The sequence below is a fragment of the Oncorhynchus gorbuscha genome, linkage group LG18 (assembly GCF_021184085.1).
Source record: "Oncorhynchus gorbuscha isolate QuinsamMale2020 ecotype Even-year linkage group LG18, OgorEven_v1.0, whole genome shotgun sequence".
Lineage (NCBI taxonomy): Eukaryota > Metazoa > Chordata > Actinopteri > Salmoniformes > Salmonidae > Oncorhynchus > Oncorhynchus gorbuscha.
Genome location: NC_060190.1, coordinates 60202850 through 60221625, shown reverse-complemented (window position 1 = coordinate 60221625; position 18776 = coordinate 60202850). Strand labels below are relative to the sequence as shown.

Sequence of the window (18776 nt, the reverse complement as noted above, 5' to 3'; positions counted from 1 at the left end):
GACAGGGGAAAACACTGATATGACTACAAGCATTTCACTACTCTCGCAATAACAGGTGCTAACCATATTTATGTGACCAATAAAATGTGATTTCCGACATGGCAACGGGATGGGTTTAATCAGTGTGTGTGTGTGTGTGTGAGATAGAGGGGTGGTCTGCCCTACCAGATGTTGATTTTATGGAACATGACATGGGAGGGGTTTGACTACCTACCTGACTCCCCATACTGGGCTGCATCCCAGGCCGCAACGCAGGGTTTCCTGTAGGGGTATTCTCCATCTTGATGCCCATACCCTGACGGGTCTGGTTCATGAACTGCAGAGGGAGAGAATAAAGTTGGTCACATTTGCCATCCATATAGGTGATCCACCTGCCTGCGTTCAAGTACCTCTACATCTAGACGTCACAATCAAATATAGCCTTTTCTGCAACTTTGAAGTGGCGTGTGCCATATGCTCATACCTGCTGGCCCTGTAACCTCTGCACCAGCTGCTGTCTAAGGGGCTTGATGGCACTCATCATGCGGGGTCTCATGTTGGCGCGGGGGTGGCCCATATCCCCCATGCCAGGGAAGCCCCCTGAGCCTTGCTGGCCCCCCATCTGGTTCATCATGTGGTTGAAACCAGCAGGGGACTGGCCCTGCATGGGGTTACCCCCATAGGCTGACTGCATGCCCATAGAGGGGGGTCCTGGGTACCCCTGGCTATACATGGGTTTCTGCTCCATCCCCATGGAGGTGTCTGGTCCTGGGCCAGCGAAGGGCTCTGATGGGGGCCTCCGCCCCGGACCTGGCTGTGGCTGCTGCTCTGGACCATGAGTCTGGGAAGGAGAGAGGTTAGACATGGTCAATATAACAGTATGATTCTTGTCACATGGTTTAAAGGCACTGTAAATAAAAGACTCAGCTCCATGTTATCTGGAAGTCCTCATAAGGTACCTGTCCTACGAGGTCGGGGATGCCCAGGGCCCGGTCGATTTCCTCCAGGGCAATAACATCAGTGTTGTTGAGCAGAGAGTCCAGCTGGTCCAGCAGCGCCAGCTCATCACTCTGCCCCTGGCTGGTGGAGGGCGGAACCAGGAGCTCATCCAGGGGGTTCCCAAACTGACGCCTGGTACACAACAAGGAAGGGGGGTTAGTACAGTACAGGCACCAGTTGTACTGTATACAGAGGAGCCAACACAGACCAGACCAAGTGCTAATTATGTTTGGGTTAACAGGAGAGAGCAAACAGATGAGGGGGGAACAATGAGGCAGACAGCGAGTGTGTATAAATGTGTGCTTGTTTATGATGATGGTTTTTCACCTATTTGTGTTAGTGGGTGGTCTGTCCATTCCCATGGCACTGTCAGGCCAGGAGGGGGAGTGAGGTGGAGGACCCTGCCCACTGAAGGGACTCATCCCCATATTCACCTCATTGGAAGCTAGAGAGTAGAATTCAGCATGAACCAAATCATATACAAACACGCATACAGTTGGTCATAAATACTCAACCAAACTACATGTAATATTCACTCACCCGGCCCACACACTACATACCCATTTCCATGAGTTGCTGCTTCAGCATAGACCTGGTGTTGCCAGGTAAACTATTGGATCGGTTGACCAAGGGGCCTCTCATTATGCCCTTGGAGTTGAAGTCCATCCCTGGCCGTCCCATTGAGGGGTGTCCTGGTACTCCCACAGGACTGCCACTGGACCTTGGCATCCCCCAGTCACCTTGCCCTGCCATGGAGGGCCGCTGTGACATCCCCATAGCCCTGTTCATACCTCCTAGGGAACAGTCATGTTAACGTCCATTAATTAAATACATCTAACTGTAGTACTGAACAGCAGTGCTGTCATTGGAGTGTAATAAGGAGAGGCCAGAAAGGTCAATAGATTGAGAGGTTAAGGGGCAAAATCCACATGCTGAAACCAATCAACCCAACGTAAGTGAGCAAGTACATTTTTTGGGGGGCGGCACCACCCTGTGGTGGACACATACCCATGCCTCCAGGTCCTGGAAAACCGTTGGTTATGCCTGGCCGGATAGGGGCCTCCATGTTCTCCAGTTTGATGAGGGTGGGGCAGGGGACGTTCCTCCTCCCTGCCAGGCCTCCACCACCATCCAGGGGCCTAGCGTCCAATGACAGAGCCCTTTGGAGGGGGCCACGCTGGGCAGACATCATGGCTCCTCTCCCGCCATCTGGAACACACAGAGGAAGGGTCAATACAGGCTAAGGACAAACACTATACAAATGGTAAGGATGTGTGGTTTGCTGCATAAGTCATTTAAAATGGGCAACATATTAGCACTTCTGGAATTATCTATTCAGAATTAGCAGAAACTCATGCTAGTTTACCATGCAAACTGTCTGGGCCACTTCCCCGCTGGTTTCCCCCTTTTCCTGCTCTGGAGTCGGGCTCGGGATAAAACCCAGAGCTGGCGTTCCTGCAGCCTCCAAGAATTGTCTCCAGGGTTTCCAACTGGGAAGGAAAACAAACAAATGTTACTGTTAACAAGCTGCTCTTTGCTGAATAAATATAAATCAATTAACCATAGGCACAACGTCTCTCCCTACCTCATCAGTTGGTTCAGTCTTGACCTTCCCCACCATGGGGTTGGGTTCAGAGGTTGTGACCCCTGAGGCTCCCCTCCCCTCTAGGTCATCCAGCTTTGGCTTGACATCACTCCTTGACCCTTCAGAGTCATCCTTGTTGAGGAGGTAGTGGAGGAGGGCATGGGTCTTCTCCTTCTTGGGGCTGTGCTGCTCTTGCTTCATCTCAGCCCCCCTTGCTCCTGGCCCCAATCCTGGACCTCCTGGCCCAGCCTCTGGAACACCATCAGCGACCTTTCCCGTGGCCTCAGCTGTGATACGGGCCACCTCATCTGGGGTGTTGCCATTCTGCAGCAGCTTGTGGAGTATCTTGTGCTTCTCCTGCAGGGACTGGTTGGCAAAGTGTGCTGCTGCAGCCCCTGTTCCTAGGCCTTGCTGTCCCACTGCAGCAGTGGAGGACGACACACCCGTGGAGGGGCTGGGCATACCCTGCATGTCGTCCTTGGCCTCAGAGCCCATGGGGGTGGTGCCAGGGCCAGCCTGGGGGTTATGGGGCACCAGCTCCTCTGTAGGGGAGGTGAGGAGCTGCAGGAGCTTCTTATGGCCCCCCTTGTTGTCAGGGACCCGTCGGTTGGCTTCTCCCCAGGCTGGGCCCTCCCTGTTGGCCTGGCTGTCTGGCTTGTCTGAGGTCCCCTCTGTGGTGGGGGTGTGTTGCTGCTGCTCCCCTCCACTGGCCAGTGAGCTACTCGGGCTCTTGGAGTCTGAACTGCCTGGTTTACAGACCGCGCCCTGCCACTGGCTTTGTCCCTGCTGGGTAGAGTTGACACTTGGAGAGCTGTCAGGCTTGTGTGCGGGGGGAGAGGTGAGTGCAGGTAGAGAGGTGCCCACCCCCTCACTGATGGCCTGGAGGGCATTTAGGGAGCTGCTGGAGAAGCCAGTGCTAACTCCAGACCCCCCTGGGTGACCCGAGCTCATGGGAGAGTGCATACCTCCTGGGGAGAAGGGGCTAGAGCACATTTTGGGGCTCCCCCTTACTCTAGGGGAGCCCATGATGTTCTGCTGGGGGGCATTCATACCTGGACTGCCCTGAGGGGGGCTAGTCATGGCCCCCATGCTGTACCCCGCTCCATGGAACAGGGCCTGCTGCTGCTGAGGATGCTGCTGATGCATTACAGGCAGGCTCATCTGACTCCTCTGGTTCATCCGATTTATCTGGTTCATCTGACTCATAGAATGAATCTGGTTCATGGAATTCATCTGAGAGCTCATTGGATGCATGGAGTTTGTTTGATGAATGGAATTCATCGGACTCATATTGTTCATTGAATTCATTTGAGAGTTAATTTGATGCATCGAAGGGTTAATTTGATTAATCGAGTTAGTCTGATTAATACAGTTCATCCTGTTGCCAGCTGCATACGGGGGCCCGGCTCTTTGACCCATGTGCCCCTGCTCTGCCCCCGTGCCGAAGCCCCTATTCATGCCACCCATGCCCCCTCCAGGAGCCATGTTCATCTGGGTGTTGGGGAGGCCCATGCCCTGGTGCCTCATCACACCCCCCTGGTTGGTGTGGAAGCCATTCTGCTCCCTGGCAGGGAGAAGGAGAGGTCAGGAGTGGAAAACACTATCTACAATACAGTAAAAACCTCAATCTGACCTACTACAACTGGACAAAGAAAACCGTCAAATCCTACACTGAGTGGGTGATGGTGATGCCATGGTTCTGAGCGCACCAAGCTGACATACTAACCTCTGTAGCAGGTGGGTAGAAAGGAAGGTGGGTGGCTCATTGGAGGTGTGGTTACGACACAGTTCGCTCCTGGTTTGAGCAGTGACCGGGGTGCCGTCGGAGAGAGAGAACCGGTAAGATGGCGTCTCGGCACGACCATGCAGAAAGGCTGGATAGAACCATGAAAACAGAAAATGAGACTGACCAACCAACATGCTTATCACCTAATAGTAGTCTGTTATAAATTAGGAGCAGAGATGCTTTGTCGTTGTGCATGTATTGCTCAGTATCAAGGTGAGACATTGAGAAGTCATGGTTATATTGCAGGGAGCCAGAAGAGAATAGCAGAGAGAGACGTACCCTCCTGGTAGTGACGTTTGTAGGACCAGGGCTGGCCCTCGCTGCGATGGAGGAACATTTGCATGCAGCGCCTCACCAGGTCCTCCCAGCCTGGATGCATGGTAGTGTGGAGAGAACTCTGCTGTTCGATCTCTATCAGTTTACCTATCAGACAACACAATCAAAGGGCAGGGGTCACGTACATTGCAACTGTATTCTTATTTCGTTCTGAAAAACAAATGTTCTGTGTGTCCCAGACTCAAATTCATGTTCTAAAATGGTACAGTTCTCAATATATGCAGATCAATAGACATTCCCAACGGTTCGAGAGCGTGTTCGGTTACTCAGATTGAACGAATGGCGCGAGCATTTGAATAGAGAATGAACACGTGACTGTAGTGCGTTTACAGTAGTCTCACCTGAGAGCTCATGACGGGTGCTGAACCTCTCGGTCCTCTCCACTGCATTGACGCGACGGGCCACGCAGATCATACACGACTGCAGGTCTGGACATACACAGCCACAGCCCAGTCAGTATACACAATCATTCTCAAATAAACCTAGATCAAGCTCTACAACACTTCTGTCCCAGTTCCCATAATACATTTACAGAAAGTCAATGTGAGAAGTACAGCAGGTCTGCGTCATAAATAGAAAATACACATTTAACTGTTACACATGATTGAGGATATCCTGCCCCTAGTCTGCTACCTTCTTCCTCAATCATGGCACGGGGCTGGGTCAGGGCGAAGCACTGCATGGTCTCGTAGCGCTGCCTGTTGGGACCCTCAGACTGCCCATGGTTCTGATGGTTCTGTCCGTGACCGTATTTCACCAGCATACGGCAGTTAAAGGTGTGGCTCTTCTGCCGCAGTGCCTCTCCTCCCCATGACCAACCATTGGGTGCTGGATGAGATAAAGGGACACAATAATTACTTTCATGCCATTCTGCAGTGCCACTAAAAAAAAAAGTGAAATGGCATATGTTCAAGTTTTATTGGGACTGTGTGTCTCGCACTGTTCTTGGGCAGGTTCTTGTGCAGCTGCTCCCGGTCATCCTCATGGAGGATGTTGTAGACAGAGGTATTGATGAGCTCCTCCTGTTTGTACTGTAGGTACTGGGTCACGTTGTCAGACACAAACACGACACTGCCCTCCCGGTTCACCACAAACAGAAACCCATCCAGGGCCTGAGGCAGAGGAGAGAGGGGGAGATAATTGTGTTTGTCAATAACTATCAATACTAAATGTTTATGACCAGCTGCACATAAGAGCTATTCAGTCTTGTATGTCACCGATTCAACATAAGGAGGTGAACCCAATTCCACTGCCCTTTGACCCCCACCCCGTCCACAGGCTAACCTGTAGTAGCAGCGGTCCCAGGTGGTCCTTGTCAATGACCCCTTGACCAGTGGAAGACACATCTGCCTTCTGGACGTCGTCATCGCTGCATGAACTCTTCCCTGCAGAGGGACAAGGATCCACAGTCACTTCACATTAGATAAGGTAAATCAAGTTATTATAGTGCAACATTGCAGGACATAACTCTAAACAAGCAGCTTGATATCAATTGTGGAATTGTGATGATAAATTAGAAACATAACTGCAAAAGAGTTTTGTAGGAGACCAAAATTAGCCTACAGACACCAGTTATGCAGCCAACCATGTCACAGTAGAAATTACCAACTGTCCACCACCAGAAGGCAATATTAACTAAATTTATACACTTCTAAAAATACCATTAGATTAAATCATGATATAGTTCAGTGTTCAACATATTTTGATTCGAAGAGAAATTCACTTGGATGGAAGGGAGAGCTTGAACAATAGATTTTCGTTCTTAATTTAGAGTCACAAGGCTAACAGTAATGTGAGGGAAGAGATGAAAGAGTATAACTAAATTAGACAGGAGTAAATGAATTGGAGAAAGAGGGCAAGAGAAGCGTGGTTAAAAGGTAACAGAAAAAGAGGGCCTTCATCATTCACTGCCTGTAACTATGGCAACTTGGCTGTACAAAGTTCCAAGCAGCAGCAGCCAGCTGTGGCCCTGGGGTGGATACCAATCCAATAACTTTCCTTCCTTCTCACCTTCCTCACTGGTCTAATCCGAGTGGATTGCATCGGTATAAACTGCACATAATTTACCTGAAGGCTAGGTGGAGCTAATACCATACTGTTTACACGATCCAACCACTTCAGAGCCACAAAGGACAAAGGGGGGGTTTATGGTGCTGGAATCTCTCGCTTGTCTTGAGAGCCCTCCCCTTTCACCCTGCTCTCCAGTCCCATCCGTCTCCCAGGCTGGGTCTGCCACTCCAGTACAAACAGACACATGAGCCTGGAGCACCATGGCCTTGAGCCATCACGACTCAATTACAGGTGTTAATTTCTCCCAAACACAAACACTGAGTCCAGGCGAGGCAGCCACCACCTAACAGCTTCATCACTGACAGTCTCTACAGACCAGTTTGACACAGCATCCTCCTAATCATATAACCATGCACTGTGCAAATACTACAGCAATGATTTATGAATGACTTACCATGTTCTCCCGACCTTTTTTTGTTAAGCTAAAATCAAAAACATGCTGATATTAAGAGCACACTAGTGGCATCAGTAGAGCATTGGGGAGCTGGTACCTTGCTCTTTGATTTGCCTAATCTGCCGGACGGTTTCCTTGAGGATGGCACATTTGTCTGGCTTCACGTTGAAGCTGACCATGTTGCTGAGGTTGGCAGAGATCAGCTCGGCCAGCTCCTCGATGTATTTACTCTCCTGCTCCCTTCTGCGCTTGTCACACCTGCAGGGTGGGGGAGGGTACGGTCAAATGTCACCATGACAACCACACCTATCCCTCCATAATGAACAGAAATCCATGGGAATGAAAAATAAATATTGAAGCCAAGGAAAGGGGCATTTCACAGAGGCTAGTGAGGAAAGAAAACTCTTTGCATGTAAACACACTAAGACAGGTACACACAAAAAGAGAGAAAGGAAGGAGATGCAGACGGAGGCACAGCTCCCAACAGTGACTCGCCCAAGGCCTGGTGTATCACAGGTGGAGATCTTGCGTTTCCGTTCGGAGCACATGGGCGCCATGGAGTTGTCTGCCACGCCACTCATCCTCAGCACATATCAGCACCTGGGGAGACAAGACAGATCTGAGACGCAGACACTGACTGACATGTGACCAGTGCTACTGACTGGCTTATTGTACTTCATTCCGCTCCGATTTATGCATTAGAGGAAGGGTTTCCAGACACATTTACTCAGGCCCCACTTCCAGCATTGGGGATCATCTCATCTATTTCTATGGGCACATGCACTGTTAATGTCACACACAAAAACAAAAAAAGTACACACCCCTCATCTGCAGAAAAAAAATGTTGTGCAGGTTTTAAAGGTCATTTTCTTGCAATTCTGTACATTTTCCCATTGCTAATGTGCATTCATGTGATATGAGTGACTCAAACATAACTAAATCCATGGGCTAAAAAACATTAGCTGACATGGGTTAGTTGATCTGGACATTTCTGACATGTTATAAATAGCTACGGTATGCAATGACTCATATGACAAGAGGAAAACTGATGTACTAGCCAATTTCGAAATTGCACCTTGTGCATTCTACTATTACAACTTTTAAGATTAAGTTGAAAGCCGTTCTGAGCCCCCCCCCCCCCCCCCCACTGCGTTAGGCCTCTTCTTCGTGCACCTTGTTCAAGAGGTTTGTCCTTTACTACTATTATTCCATATACTAACTACCAAAATCCCTTTGCTATTTCTTTTGAATTGACATATTAACAAAGGCGATTCAGACAGTAAGCCGAGTTAGCTAGTAGCTATACAGGTCTCCCTACATAGCATTTGATAGGAGGAAAATCACATCTGTTCCAGTGTGAGGGACTGATGATGTGATTTAAAGCCTCTGGAGAAATGGGTCATCCTGCGTTCAGCCTGCTGCTGCCTGCTCTACTCCTCCTTCTCTAGCAGTACAGTAGTCAAACACCAGCACAGGGACAAGCTGAATTGTGTTCATGGAAAGCAATAGAAATGTTGGTCCTGAGATTAGACTATACTGCATTCACGTTTCCAACAGCCCCTGCCTCCACTACACACCTCTTCCCTTCATGTCCACTTCTCTTACCCCGGATCCTCCCTCTACAGCTGCTGTTCCCTTCTTCGTAGACACTGCCCTTGTTTTCCTCCCCTGGACGGGCCTTGACCCACTCAGGGTTCACACCAGAGGAAGACGGCCACTACTTTCCCTTTCCCGCACAACAAAGAAAGAAAAAATACAAGTTCATTGTTCCAGCGCTTGAGAGGTAGGCTACGGCACACACACACACACACACACACACACACACACACACACACACACACACACACACACACACACACAAATGGGCAGGCAAGCACACTGGCACACAGACATACTGTCTTTCACACAATCGTACACACACCCGCTATGAGCTCATCATTCTGTAGTGGAAAACTGCAGAATGGATGAGAGCCGTTATGAAACCTCAGTCCAAAACTGCAGGCTTGGACATGTAGAGCACCACCTCTGACACTCCTAGGGGGTTTCTCAATATACATACTACCGTGATCCACACGCTCATGCTCCAAGTGCATTCTCCGAAAACGTTTTTGCGAAGATCAGATAGTGTGGAGAACACACAAAACATTTGAGAAGCACCCCCCCCCCCCTACTGTATTACCTCATGCTGCACCCCCATTCACTGAACCTTCTTCCAGCCAGGACAATGGCAACAATAGTTAGTAGCTAGCTGATGGTTATGGAGTATGTGAGAATCATAATCTAACCAATGGCAAAAATGACTAATGTTAATGCAGATGTTAATTCTTCAGCGTAGCCTAGTGGTTAGAGCGTACAAATCTGTCGTTCTGCCCTTGAACAGGCAGTTAACCCACTGTTCCCAGGCCGTCATTGAAAATAAGAATGTGTTCTTAACTGACTTGCCTGGTTAAATAAAGGTAAAATAAAATAAAAAAATAAAAAAATTCACGGGTAGCTAGCTAAATTATTTGTGGCTAAATTTGGCTTGCTAGCTAATAGAAGTTGCTAGCCTGTTAGCGCTATTGACACAAAGGGTAAAAATTTTTTTTATTCTAAATAAGCATTCTTAAATTCTTATTTACAATGACAGCCTACCACTGCCAAACCTGGGCCAATTGCGCGCCGCCCTATGAGACACCCAATCATGTCCGGATGTGATACAGCCTGGAATCGAACCAGGGACTGCAGTGACACCTCAGATGCAGTGCCGTAGACCGCTGCGCCACTCGGGAACCCGGACTTACGACCTACACACACTACAGTGGGTATTGGGGCGGCAGGTAGCCTAGTGGTTAGAGCATTGGACTAGTAACCAAAAGGTTGCAAGATCGAATCCCCGAGCTGACAAGGTAAAGATCTGTCGTTCTGCCCGTGAACAAGGCAGTTAACACACTGTTAACTTGGCAGTCATTGAAAATAATAATTCTTTCTTAACTGACTTGCCTAGTAAAATTATTTTAAATTAAAACATTGTAGGCAGGTAGGAAAAAAAATGCCCAAATTACATGTATTTATTCACTTATCAAGATGAAATATTGCAGCCAGGCAACATACAGTATGCGATGTGATTGGGCAAGATTATAATCCGAAGTCAGTTTATTTTCTCTTGCTTCAGCTCAAACAATGGCCGCCATTGATTTCAAGAAAATGTGCATCATTTTTTACTTGGTTGTATATATATATATATATATATATATATATATATTTCTGTGCATACTTTGTTGAATGTTCAAAATATGCATAAACGGAGTATGCATTTGATTTCTGCTCCTCCTTCGCATACTTTGATCTGGACTCTTACACCGACGCTCCCATGCTAGGAGCACAGTAGTATGCATTGAGAAACACTCCTAGTCTCCTGTAGAGTGCCACCGCGGACACACTCCTCGTCTCTAAGCCATACGTCTCCACTTCATGCTCCCTGTTCAATCTCCTTTTCACCATCCCTCTAAAAATCGCTTTCCCTCATCCCCCCACACCTTAGAGCAGAGTCCTGCTTGTCGGTACTGAAAGAAAAAGGTCAAGCTATATAGCTTGACTGTATACAAGATATAGGGGGAAAAGAACAAGAAAGTGGTTGTATAGGAGACTGCAGTGAAATGTTTTATTTCCCTGTACAAATTTATTTCCCTGTACAAAGCATATGAATATTGGTTTCCTCAAATATTTTGACAACCATGCTGCCCAGTGGCATCAAACTGAATATATTTGCATACATGCACAAAACATTAAGAACACTTTCCTAATATTGAGTCACACCCCTTTTTGCCCTCAGAACACTCCATTTGTTGGGGAATTGACTCAACAAGGTGTCAAAAGCATTCCACAGGGATGCTGGCTCATGTTGACTCCAAAGTGTCCCACAGTTGTGTCAATTTGGCTGGATGTCTTTTGGGTGGTGGACAATTCTTGAAACACAGGAAACTGTTGTGTGAAAAACCCAGCAACACTGCAGTTCTTGATACTCATTCAAAGGCACTTAAATCTTTGGTCTTGCCCATTCACTCTCTGAATGGCACGCATACACAATCCATGTCCCAATTGTTTCACAGCTTAAACATTATTGAACTTGTCTTCTCCCCTTCAGCTACACTGATTGAAGTGGATTAACAGGTGACGTTAATTAATAAGAAATCAGACTGACAGGGTGAATCCAGGTGAAAGCTAGGTCATTCCATTTGTTGTTCGCTTTTACTTCAACTTTTCGACAGACCTATACTCTGAAGAGGAAGGAAACAAATGTACAACAGATAGATATACCCTTTCTATTTCAGAGAGTCGTCTCGTCTGAACAGAAGCCCACCAGGAACAAGTCACAACACGCCTGGCATTATGTAAATTATGCTGAATCAGCCACTTCTGACAATGTGAAACTTGCCCAGAGATTGTGAGATGTTTGTTCCAGGTACGGGGCAGGTTTTAAAGTGATAGGAATTGAAAGCGGTTAACGGTTTTATAAGACAGCATAGGTCTAGAAAGTTTGTTGAACTAGATTGAGAATCTGGAGAATGAGGTGCGGTGCGGTGTAAATGGCTGATTGTGTCCAATCCCAATCCATTCAGTCTATGACCTCTGTCTCAACACAGCCTGTTATGAGAGAAGAGACCAGTTCACACACTGTACACTGGCAGGTCTAAAGCATGTTCTCTGACCCCCCCCCAGAAAACTGACCAGTAAAAGGTCAATGGATGCTACCAGTCAGTCTGACAGACAGGACTAAGATAAAAGGTGAGAGTTGGTGAACAGAATTAACCAAGCCCAATGTGGCTCCTGAAAATTGTAACGTAACAAACTGCAAGATAATTAGGCTATTTTGAGTTTGTTCACCAACTTGCTTTTATTAGAAATGTTTTAATGTGGACTATGTCCCGCCTTCTAGGCACTACAGTAATGCGCGACCCCATTGGCTGGCTGATACTATTTCGAACAGAACCCACACGCTTCTACTTCCTATTAACTTCTAGGTGACAGGGGGCAGTATTTTCATGTCCGGATGAAATGCATGCCCAAATTCAACTGCCTGCTACTCATCCCCAGAAGATATGCATATTATTAGTAGATTTTGATAGACAACACTGAAGTTTCTAAAACTGTTTGAATCATATCCGAGTATACCTGAACTTATGTAGCAGGTGAAACCCAGAGGAATTTTTTTTTTAGGTCACTCTTTTCAATGGGAATCGAGATTTCTAAGGGACCTTCTTGCAGTTCCTATCGCTTCCACTGGATGTCAGTCTTTAGAAATTGGTTGAGGTTATTCCTTTGTGTAATGAAGAAGTACAGCCATCTTGAACGAGGGTCACTTGAAGTGTACTGTTAGATAGAGGCGCGTGACCAGAAAGCTAGCTACAGTTTGTTTTCTTCCTGTATTGAATACAGATCATCCCATCTTCAATGTCATCGATTATTTACGTAAAAAAAATACCTAAAGTTGTATTACAAAAGTAGTTTGAAATGTTGGCAAAGTTTACAGGTAACTTTTGAGATATTTTGTAGTCATGTTGAGCAAGTTGGAACCTGTGTTTTTCTGGATCAAACGCGCCAAATCAATGGACATTTTGGATATATATATAGACGGAATTAATCGAACAAAAGGATCATTTGTGATGTTTATGGGACATATGAGTGCCAACAAAAGAAGCTTGTCAAAGGCATGAATTATATTTTTATTTCTGAGTTGTCGCGCCTGCAGGGTTGAAACATGGTTTCTCTCTTTGTTTACGGAGGTGCTATCCTCAGATAATAGGATCGTTTGCTTTCCCCAAAAAGCCTTTGAAATCTGACATGTTGGCTGGATTCACAATAAGTGTAGCTTTAATTTGCTATCTTGCATATGTGATTTAACGAAAGTGTGATTTTTATAGTAATTTATTTGAATTTGGCGCTAGCGCCCCACATATCCCAGAGAGGTTAATTAAAATGTTTAATATGGTAGAACTTCATGGGAACATCGATTCTAAAAAGAAACAGGAAGCCACAGAAGATAGCATCCTGTTTGCATCCTCTCATCGTCCCCTGCATCATCACTTCCTGGATGTGGCCACCGATCCACAACATTACATATTCTGTGCATCTGTCCCTTTCTTGCTCCATCTGCATCTTTAATACCCTCAGTACCAAGCAACGGTAAGCTTTCCCCTGTCCGTTTTCTTGGTAACCTAGTCACTTAATTTCCACATCATCCCCTAGCCCCCATTGGAGGGGTCACCTGCATTATTCATAGGTCAACTTCCTGCCGACACACGAGAAAGTAGGCACTGCTAGCGTGGAAACTGTGTGCCTATGGGATCTTCCACGTAGATCACATCCTAAGGGTCTCCCACAGCAACAGATAAAATGGTACAGCTGAAGGCAGCTGAATATGATGGGGGAGGTGCAGTAGAAGGGAGGAAGAGAGGAAAAGGAGGTATATTAAGGAGAGGAGGAAGAGCGTTGGGCTGAGCTCTAGAGCTGCAGTGTCCCTTGGTCAGGACCAGAATAGCGAGGAGCCGGGGACATTCCAGCAGAGCCTGAAATCAAGGCTGTAATCTGAGCTCTGTGAGATGCAGGCTAAATAACAAACATGTCCCACCCAAAACAAAGAAAACACAAACGGCTTACCATACGACAGCTTTCACACTCACAGCTACGCGCAAATGTATACATAACCACAACATACTAAGCCGACAAGCCATCAACCACTGATGATACCATCCTGAGAGTGGGATCGGTCTTTTGTCTTCAAATATAAAAATTGTGGCAGAAACATTTGGAGCCTTTCTTTAACCATGTATAGCTACCCCCCTCACCCACCTACTAGACACACCCTTCCTCTTCCACACAGTCTTACACAAACAAAGGCATCTACTGGATTTTAGGACAAGTGCAAAAGGAAACAGAATTACTTCCTGTTTTTCTTCAAAGACCAGCCCCACCTCCACCTCGGGAGCATGCTTAAGAGTTCTCACACTTTGGGATGACGACAGGTACATTACAATAGCTGCTGCTCACACTGCTGGAGCTTTTCTCCTGTGTCAACCCAGTGGCATATCCATTTTATACAATTGAACTAGACAGACTTGTGCACATCTACAAATGATGTGTTTTCACAACCATGTACAGTGCCTTCAGAAAGTATTCATACCTATTGACTTATTCCACATTTTGTGGTGTTACAGCCTGAATTCAAAATGGTTTAAATAGATTCTCACCCACCTACACACACACACAAAAATACTCCATAATGACAAAGTGAAAACATGTTTAGACATTTTAGCCAATCTATTGAAAATGAAATAGTGACAAATATTCCCATCCCTGAGACAATTCATGTTACAATCACCATTGGCAGTGATCACAGCTGTGAGTCTCTGGGTAAGTCAAAGAGCCTTGCACACCTGGATTGTACAATACTTTGGATAGTGTATTTATGCACTATCCAAAGTGTAATAAATAACCTCACCATGCTCAATGACTGCTTTTTTTTCTCCAATAGGTGCCCTTCTTTGCAAGGCATTGGAAAACCTCCCTGGTCTTTGTGGTTGAAACCGTTTGAAATTCCCTGCTCAACTGAGGGACCTTACAGATAATTGTTTGCATGTGTGAGGTACAGAGATGAGGTAGTCATTAAAATGCATGTTAAACACTAGTGTTGCAACTGATTACATGACTTAAGCACATGTTAACTCTTGAACTTGAAAGGGGTTGAATACTTTTTGACTGAAGACTTTTTTATGTTACCTTTATTTTAAGTCTAAAAATAGAACTCCACTTCCACATTGTGCGCGCACGCGTGGCAGTGACCCAAAAGGCTAATATGGAATTCATTTTAAATTCTGATTGTAAAACTAAAAGGTGTTAAAAAGTCAAATGAGTGTGAATACTCTGAAGGCACTGTAAATGTGCCAGAGTTCACCACAGAATCCTAACAACCGTTTCATCCATTTGTGAATACGCATACAATTCTCATGAAAACAGAGCGAGTGAGCCAGAAAACTGACTTGAGATAAAGTCAAAGAAATACGATGCACAATGGGACTAAAGTGCAGCGAAGCAGACAAATGCCAAGTGTGTGTACATGTGCAGACTTCTAAAAACTATAGGAAAGCCTCTATTATGAAGTACACTGGCAGCTCCAAAATTCAGTCAAACCCTGACGCAAGAAAAGCATGGGGGAAAACTGTTCCTCATCTGCACTTCAGAGCAGGACAGTCTGGAGTTAAATCTGGTTGCTCTCTCCTCTGTCCATCCCAAGAGCCGTAACACACACACACACACCCACATGTAAAGTTTGTCCCATGTTTAATGAGCAGAAATAAAAGATTCCAGTAATTTTCCACACGCAAAGATTATTTCTCTAAAATTTGTATGCATCCCCGTTAGTGAGCATTTCTCCTTTACCAAGATAATCCATCCATCTGACAGGTGTGGAATATCAAGAAGCTGATTAAACAGCATGCTCATTACACAGGTGCACGTTGTGCTGGGGACAATAAAAAGCCACTAAAATGTGCAGTTTTGTCACAACACAATGCCACGGATGTCTCAAGTTGAGGCCGCATGCAATTGGCATGCTAATTGCAGGAATGTCCGCTAGAGCTGTTGCCAGATAAATGTTAATTTCTTGCATAAGCCGACAACGTCATTATAGAGAACTTGGCAGTACGTCCAACCGGCCTCAGAATTTCTGTCTGTAATAAAGTCATTTTCTCGGGAAAAACTCATTCCGATTGGCCGGGCCTGTCTCACAAGTGGGTGGGCCTACACCCTCCCAGGCCAACCCAAGGCTGCGCACCTGCCCAGTTCATAGATGAAATCCATAGATTAAGACCTAATTAAATGTATTCATTTTTAACAGTTCATAAGGAAAATCAGTCAATTTTAAATCAATTAGATTTCCTTATATTAATATAAAATAACTGAAATTGTTTGAGCTAAACTTTTGTACAGTTTGACAAACTATACAAGTAACTAAAAATACTCATTGATCTCTTGATCCAGGAGGGGATTATTTGCTGTTACCAAGTAAAATGCTTGATTTTGGAAGTAGCTAACATGCAAACCAAAAATGCACAATTGTATAGCATTTAACACATTTTAGAGAGTTACCTTAGTAAAATAAAAATAAATTAAGCAAGTCAGTTAAGAACAAATTCTTATTTTCAATGACTGCCTAGGAACAGTGGGTTAACTGCCTGTTCAGGGGCAGAACGACAGTTTTGTACCTTGTAGCCGGAAGGTTGCAAGTTCGAACCCTCAAGCTGACTAGTCCAACGCTCAAACCACTAGGCTACCCTAGTTGTGAATTACATACCGTAATTAGATCACCTAGAGCATGCTGCACAACAGTGAGTGACACAGAAGGCTCTGGACTCTCATTGTGTGCTTGTAAACAAACATGACTGGGAACTACCATAAAAGCCATAATAATGTGACAGGTGAAATGAAGAACGCAATGTTCTTTATCTACAAACGTATTGCACAAGTTGACTGCAGTTATTTACTTAAAAGGTTGCTTACGAACATAGAATTGTGTTGCACAGTATACCAGAACCACTGTAATATCACAGTACAAAAACATGATACCGACATTGTAGAATACCGTAGTACAGTTTCATATGATACTACAGACTTCAGCCCTACCGATCTAAATAATTTGCTGGCGCCAGTTATAAAATATTTACCAAGTTTAGTTTATAAACTCAGTTGAATTGAAGCAACAGCCTCTAGTCTCTTGTACAGGCATGTCAATAATATCCACTTCACTTCATGTACATATCACGTGTGGCAGCTGGAATCAGCCAGCCTCATCCCCTACCAGCCATCACTCACCTGTTTCTCTCCGTCCACTCCTCTTGTGTGTCTATTCCTCTGTCAGTTAAAATATATCTGGCCGTGATGGCAACCAGGGATGCAGACCCAGACAAGTCTTCTGTTAGATTTATTACATTGGAACAGCGCGCAGAGGGCAATGTTGATGCATTGTGTCATTTCATTACCTGTTATACCCAAGAGCACATACCAGTCTGAGTAGACTTTGAAAGTTCACGGTCATGCATCCTCAGTGTCAGAGGGAAAATGGAGCACAGCTTGGCGACAGGCATGCAGCTTCACAGCGGAGAAACAGCTCGTCTCCAGCCTAAACAGTCAAATATTAACCATATTACGAGATTCCTTCCTGGATTCACAGGCATTTCAGACATTTCACAAACCATGTCGCTAATTATTGGTTTGACAGCACACATTGTTCAGTCGTGTTGTCATCTAGCTAGCTAACAACCTGGTAAGTTGACAGTTGGTTTAGGCAAATTTGATCGGCACTGCCAGAAAGGAAAAGGGTCTGCAACGCATGAGATGTGCTTCAGAAATGGTAGGACTCAAAGGCCTAAATTATATGAAAAATATTTTATTCTGGTGCTCCTTAAATTCTGTTTTGTGCCTACCGTTTCTAAAAGTTGGGAGCAATGTGTTTGTGAGAGGGAGAGAGCGAGTGTGTGTTAACTGAAGAGTAAAGGTTTCATGCCGTTTCCCTTATTGACAATGACATGCATGTACATTCCTTCCTCCCACTCCTCCAGCCAAATCATAGGTAGGCTTTTGCAAATGAGCAAATCAGTCATTCTATGCAGTATTTGATTATACTCAGAACAGTGTGAAGCTAAATTCAATATGTTGTATGAAGTAGAAGTGTGAATTTCAATGACAGGTGTTTGGAGAATGTTTCGAAAACATGAACAACCATCCGAGGGACGGGGCAAACAGGATGCTAAGCCACCATTTTTTTCCACCCTGGTATCATGACACTATGCCTGGTATCGTCTGCAAAAATGTTATATTGTGACATTTGAACAATGTATTTAAAGAATTACTTAAAATAAACAGTTATGATAAATCATCCCGTGGCTTTTTATAAATACCCCAGTACATGTTATCCTACCCCAGACAATGAACACAATTGCATTTTATTGATGGCAACTTGAAAGCACAGAGATACTGATGTACCATTCAGCCACTGCCATCCCCTCATGTTTCAGAATGATAATGCACAGCCCCATGTCCCAAGGATCTGTACACAATTCCTGGATAGGGCTGTTACTGTGAACGTATTCACACCGGCGGTCACGAGTCATGACGGCAGTCAAATTCCACGTGACAGTTTAGTCACGCTAATCAGGCTTCTCCAAGCTCCGATGCTGCCGATGGTCATTAGTAGCCTACCAAACTTGCTAACTGCCTGGTACTCAGCACTAATCACACTGACATCAATGCAAAAGTAAACAGAAATCTAATCAAACGCTTCATGAGTGTATGAGCTCGTGTTGCGCAACATTTCTATAGGCTATGCAATTGCATGAGAAAACAGAGTGATGGCCTTTATTAAAAAGAGGATCCCATCAGCTTTCTATAGACTAGGCCTACTATATTTATCAACTTCACTAATGTCAGGCACATTGCTTCTCTTTACAACAGGCGTAAAGCCTATCTGACTGGCATGAAAATGAACCACGGGGGCAAAACAATAATTCTCCATTCGCTATTTAAGTGCTTAGATTACATGCATGTTTTCCCCTGCCCGTTTCGAGGTGCATAAGGGTCCATTCTAAATCAAA

General features: G+C 45.4%; 1 protein-coding gene across 3 annotated transcripts in view; it reads right to left on the bottom strand.

Moving 5' to 3' along the window:
* The window catches only part of LOC124002922 (nuclear receptor coactivator 3-like), a 32690-nt gene that overhangs the window by 2822 nt on the left and 11092 nt on the right, over positions 1-18776 (bottom strand). For 2 of the 3 annotated variants that reach the window (XM_046310760.1, XM_046310762.1), the window contains exons 2-17: positions 7645-7749; positions 7247-7407; positions 5970-6070; positions 5626-5797; positions 5319-5513; positions 5027-5113; positions 4629-4772; positions 4290-4437; positions 2564-4127; positions 2345-2468; positions 1987-2187; positions 1539-1772; positions 1306-1423; positions 939-1110; positions 464-820; positions 215-316 (exon numbers count right to left, since the gene is read on the bottom strand). In XM_046310760.1, the coding sequence (XP_046166716.1) occupies positions 215-316; positions 464-820; positions 939-1110; positions 1306-1423; positions 1539-1772; positions 1987-2187; positions 2345-2468; positions 2564-4127; positions 4290-4437; positions 4629-4772; positions 5027-5113; positions 5319-5513; positions 5626-5797; positions 5970-6070; positions 7247-7407; positions 7645-7730 (3966 nt within the window). In that variant the 5' untranslated portion in view covers positions 7731-7749. Of the gene's footprint in view, positions 1-214; positions 317-463; positions 821-938; positions 1111-1305; positions 1424-1538; positions 1773-1986; positions 2188-2344; positions 2469-2563; positions 4128-4289; positions 4438-4628; positions 4773-5026; positions 5114-5318; positions 5514-5625; positions 5798-5969; positions 6071-7246; positions 7408-7644; positions 7750-8754; positions 8876-18776 lie in introns of all 3 variants that reach the window. The other variant, XM_046310761.1, reaches the window with a different exon arrangement.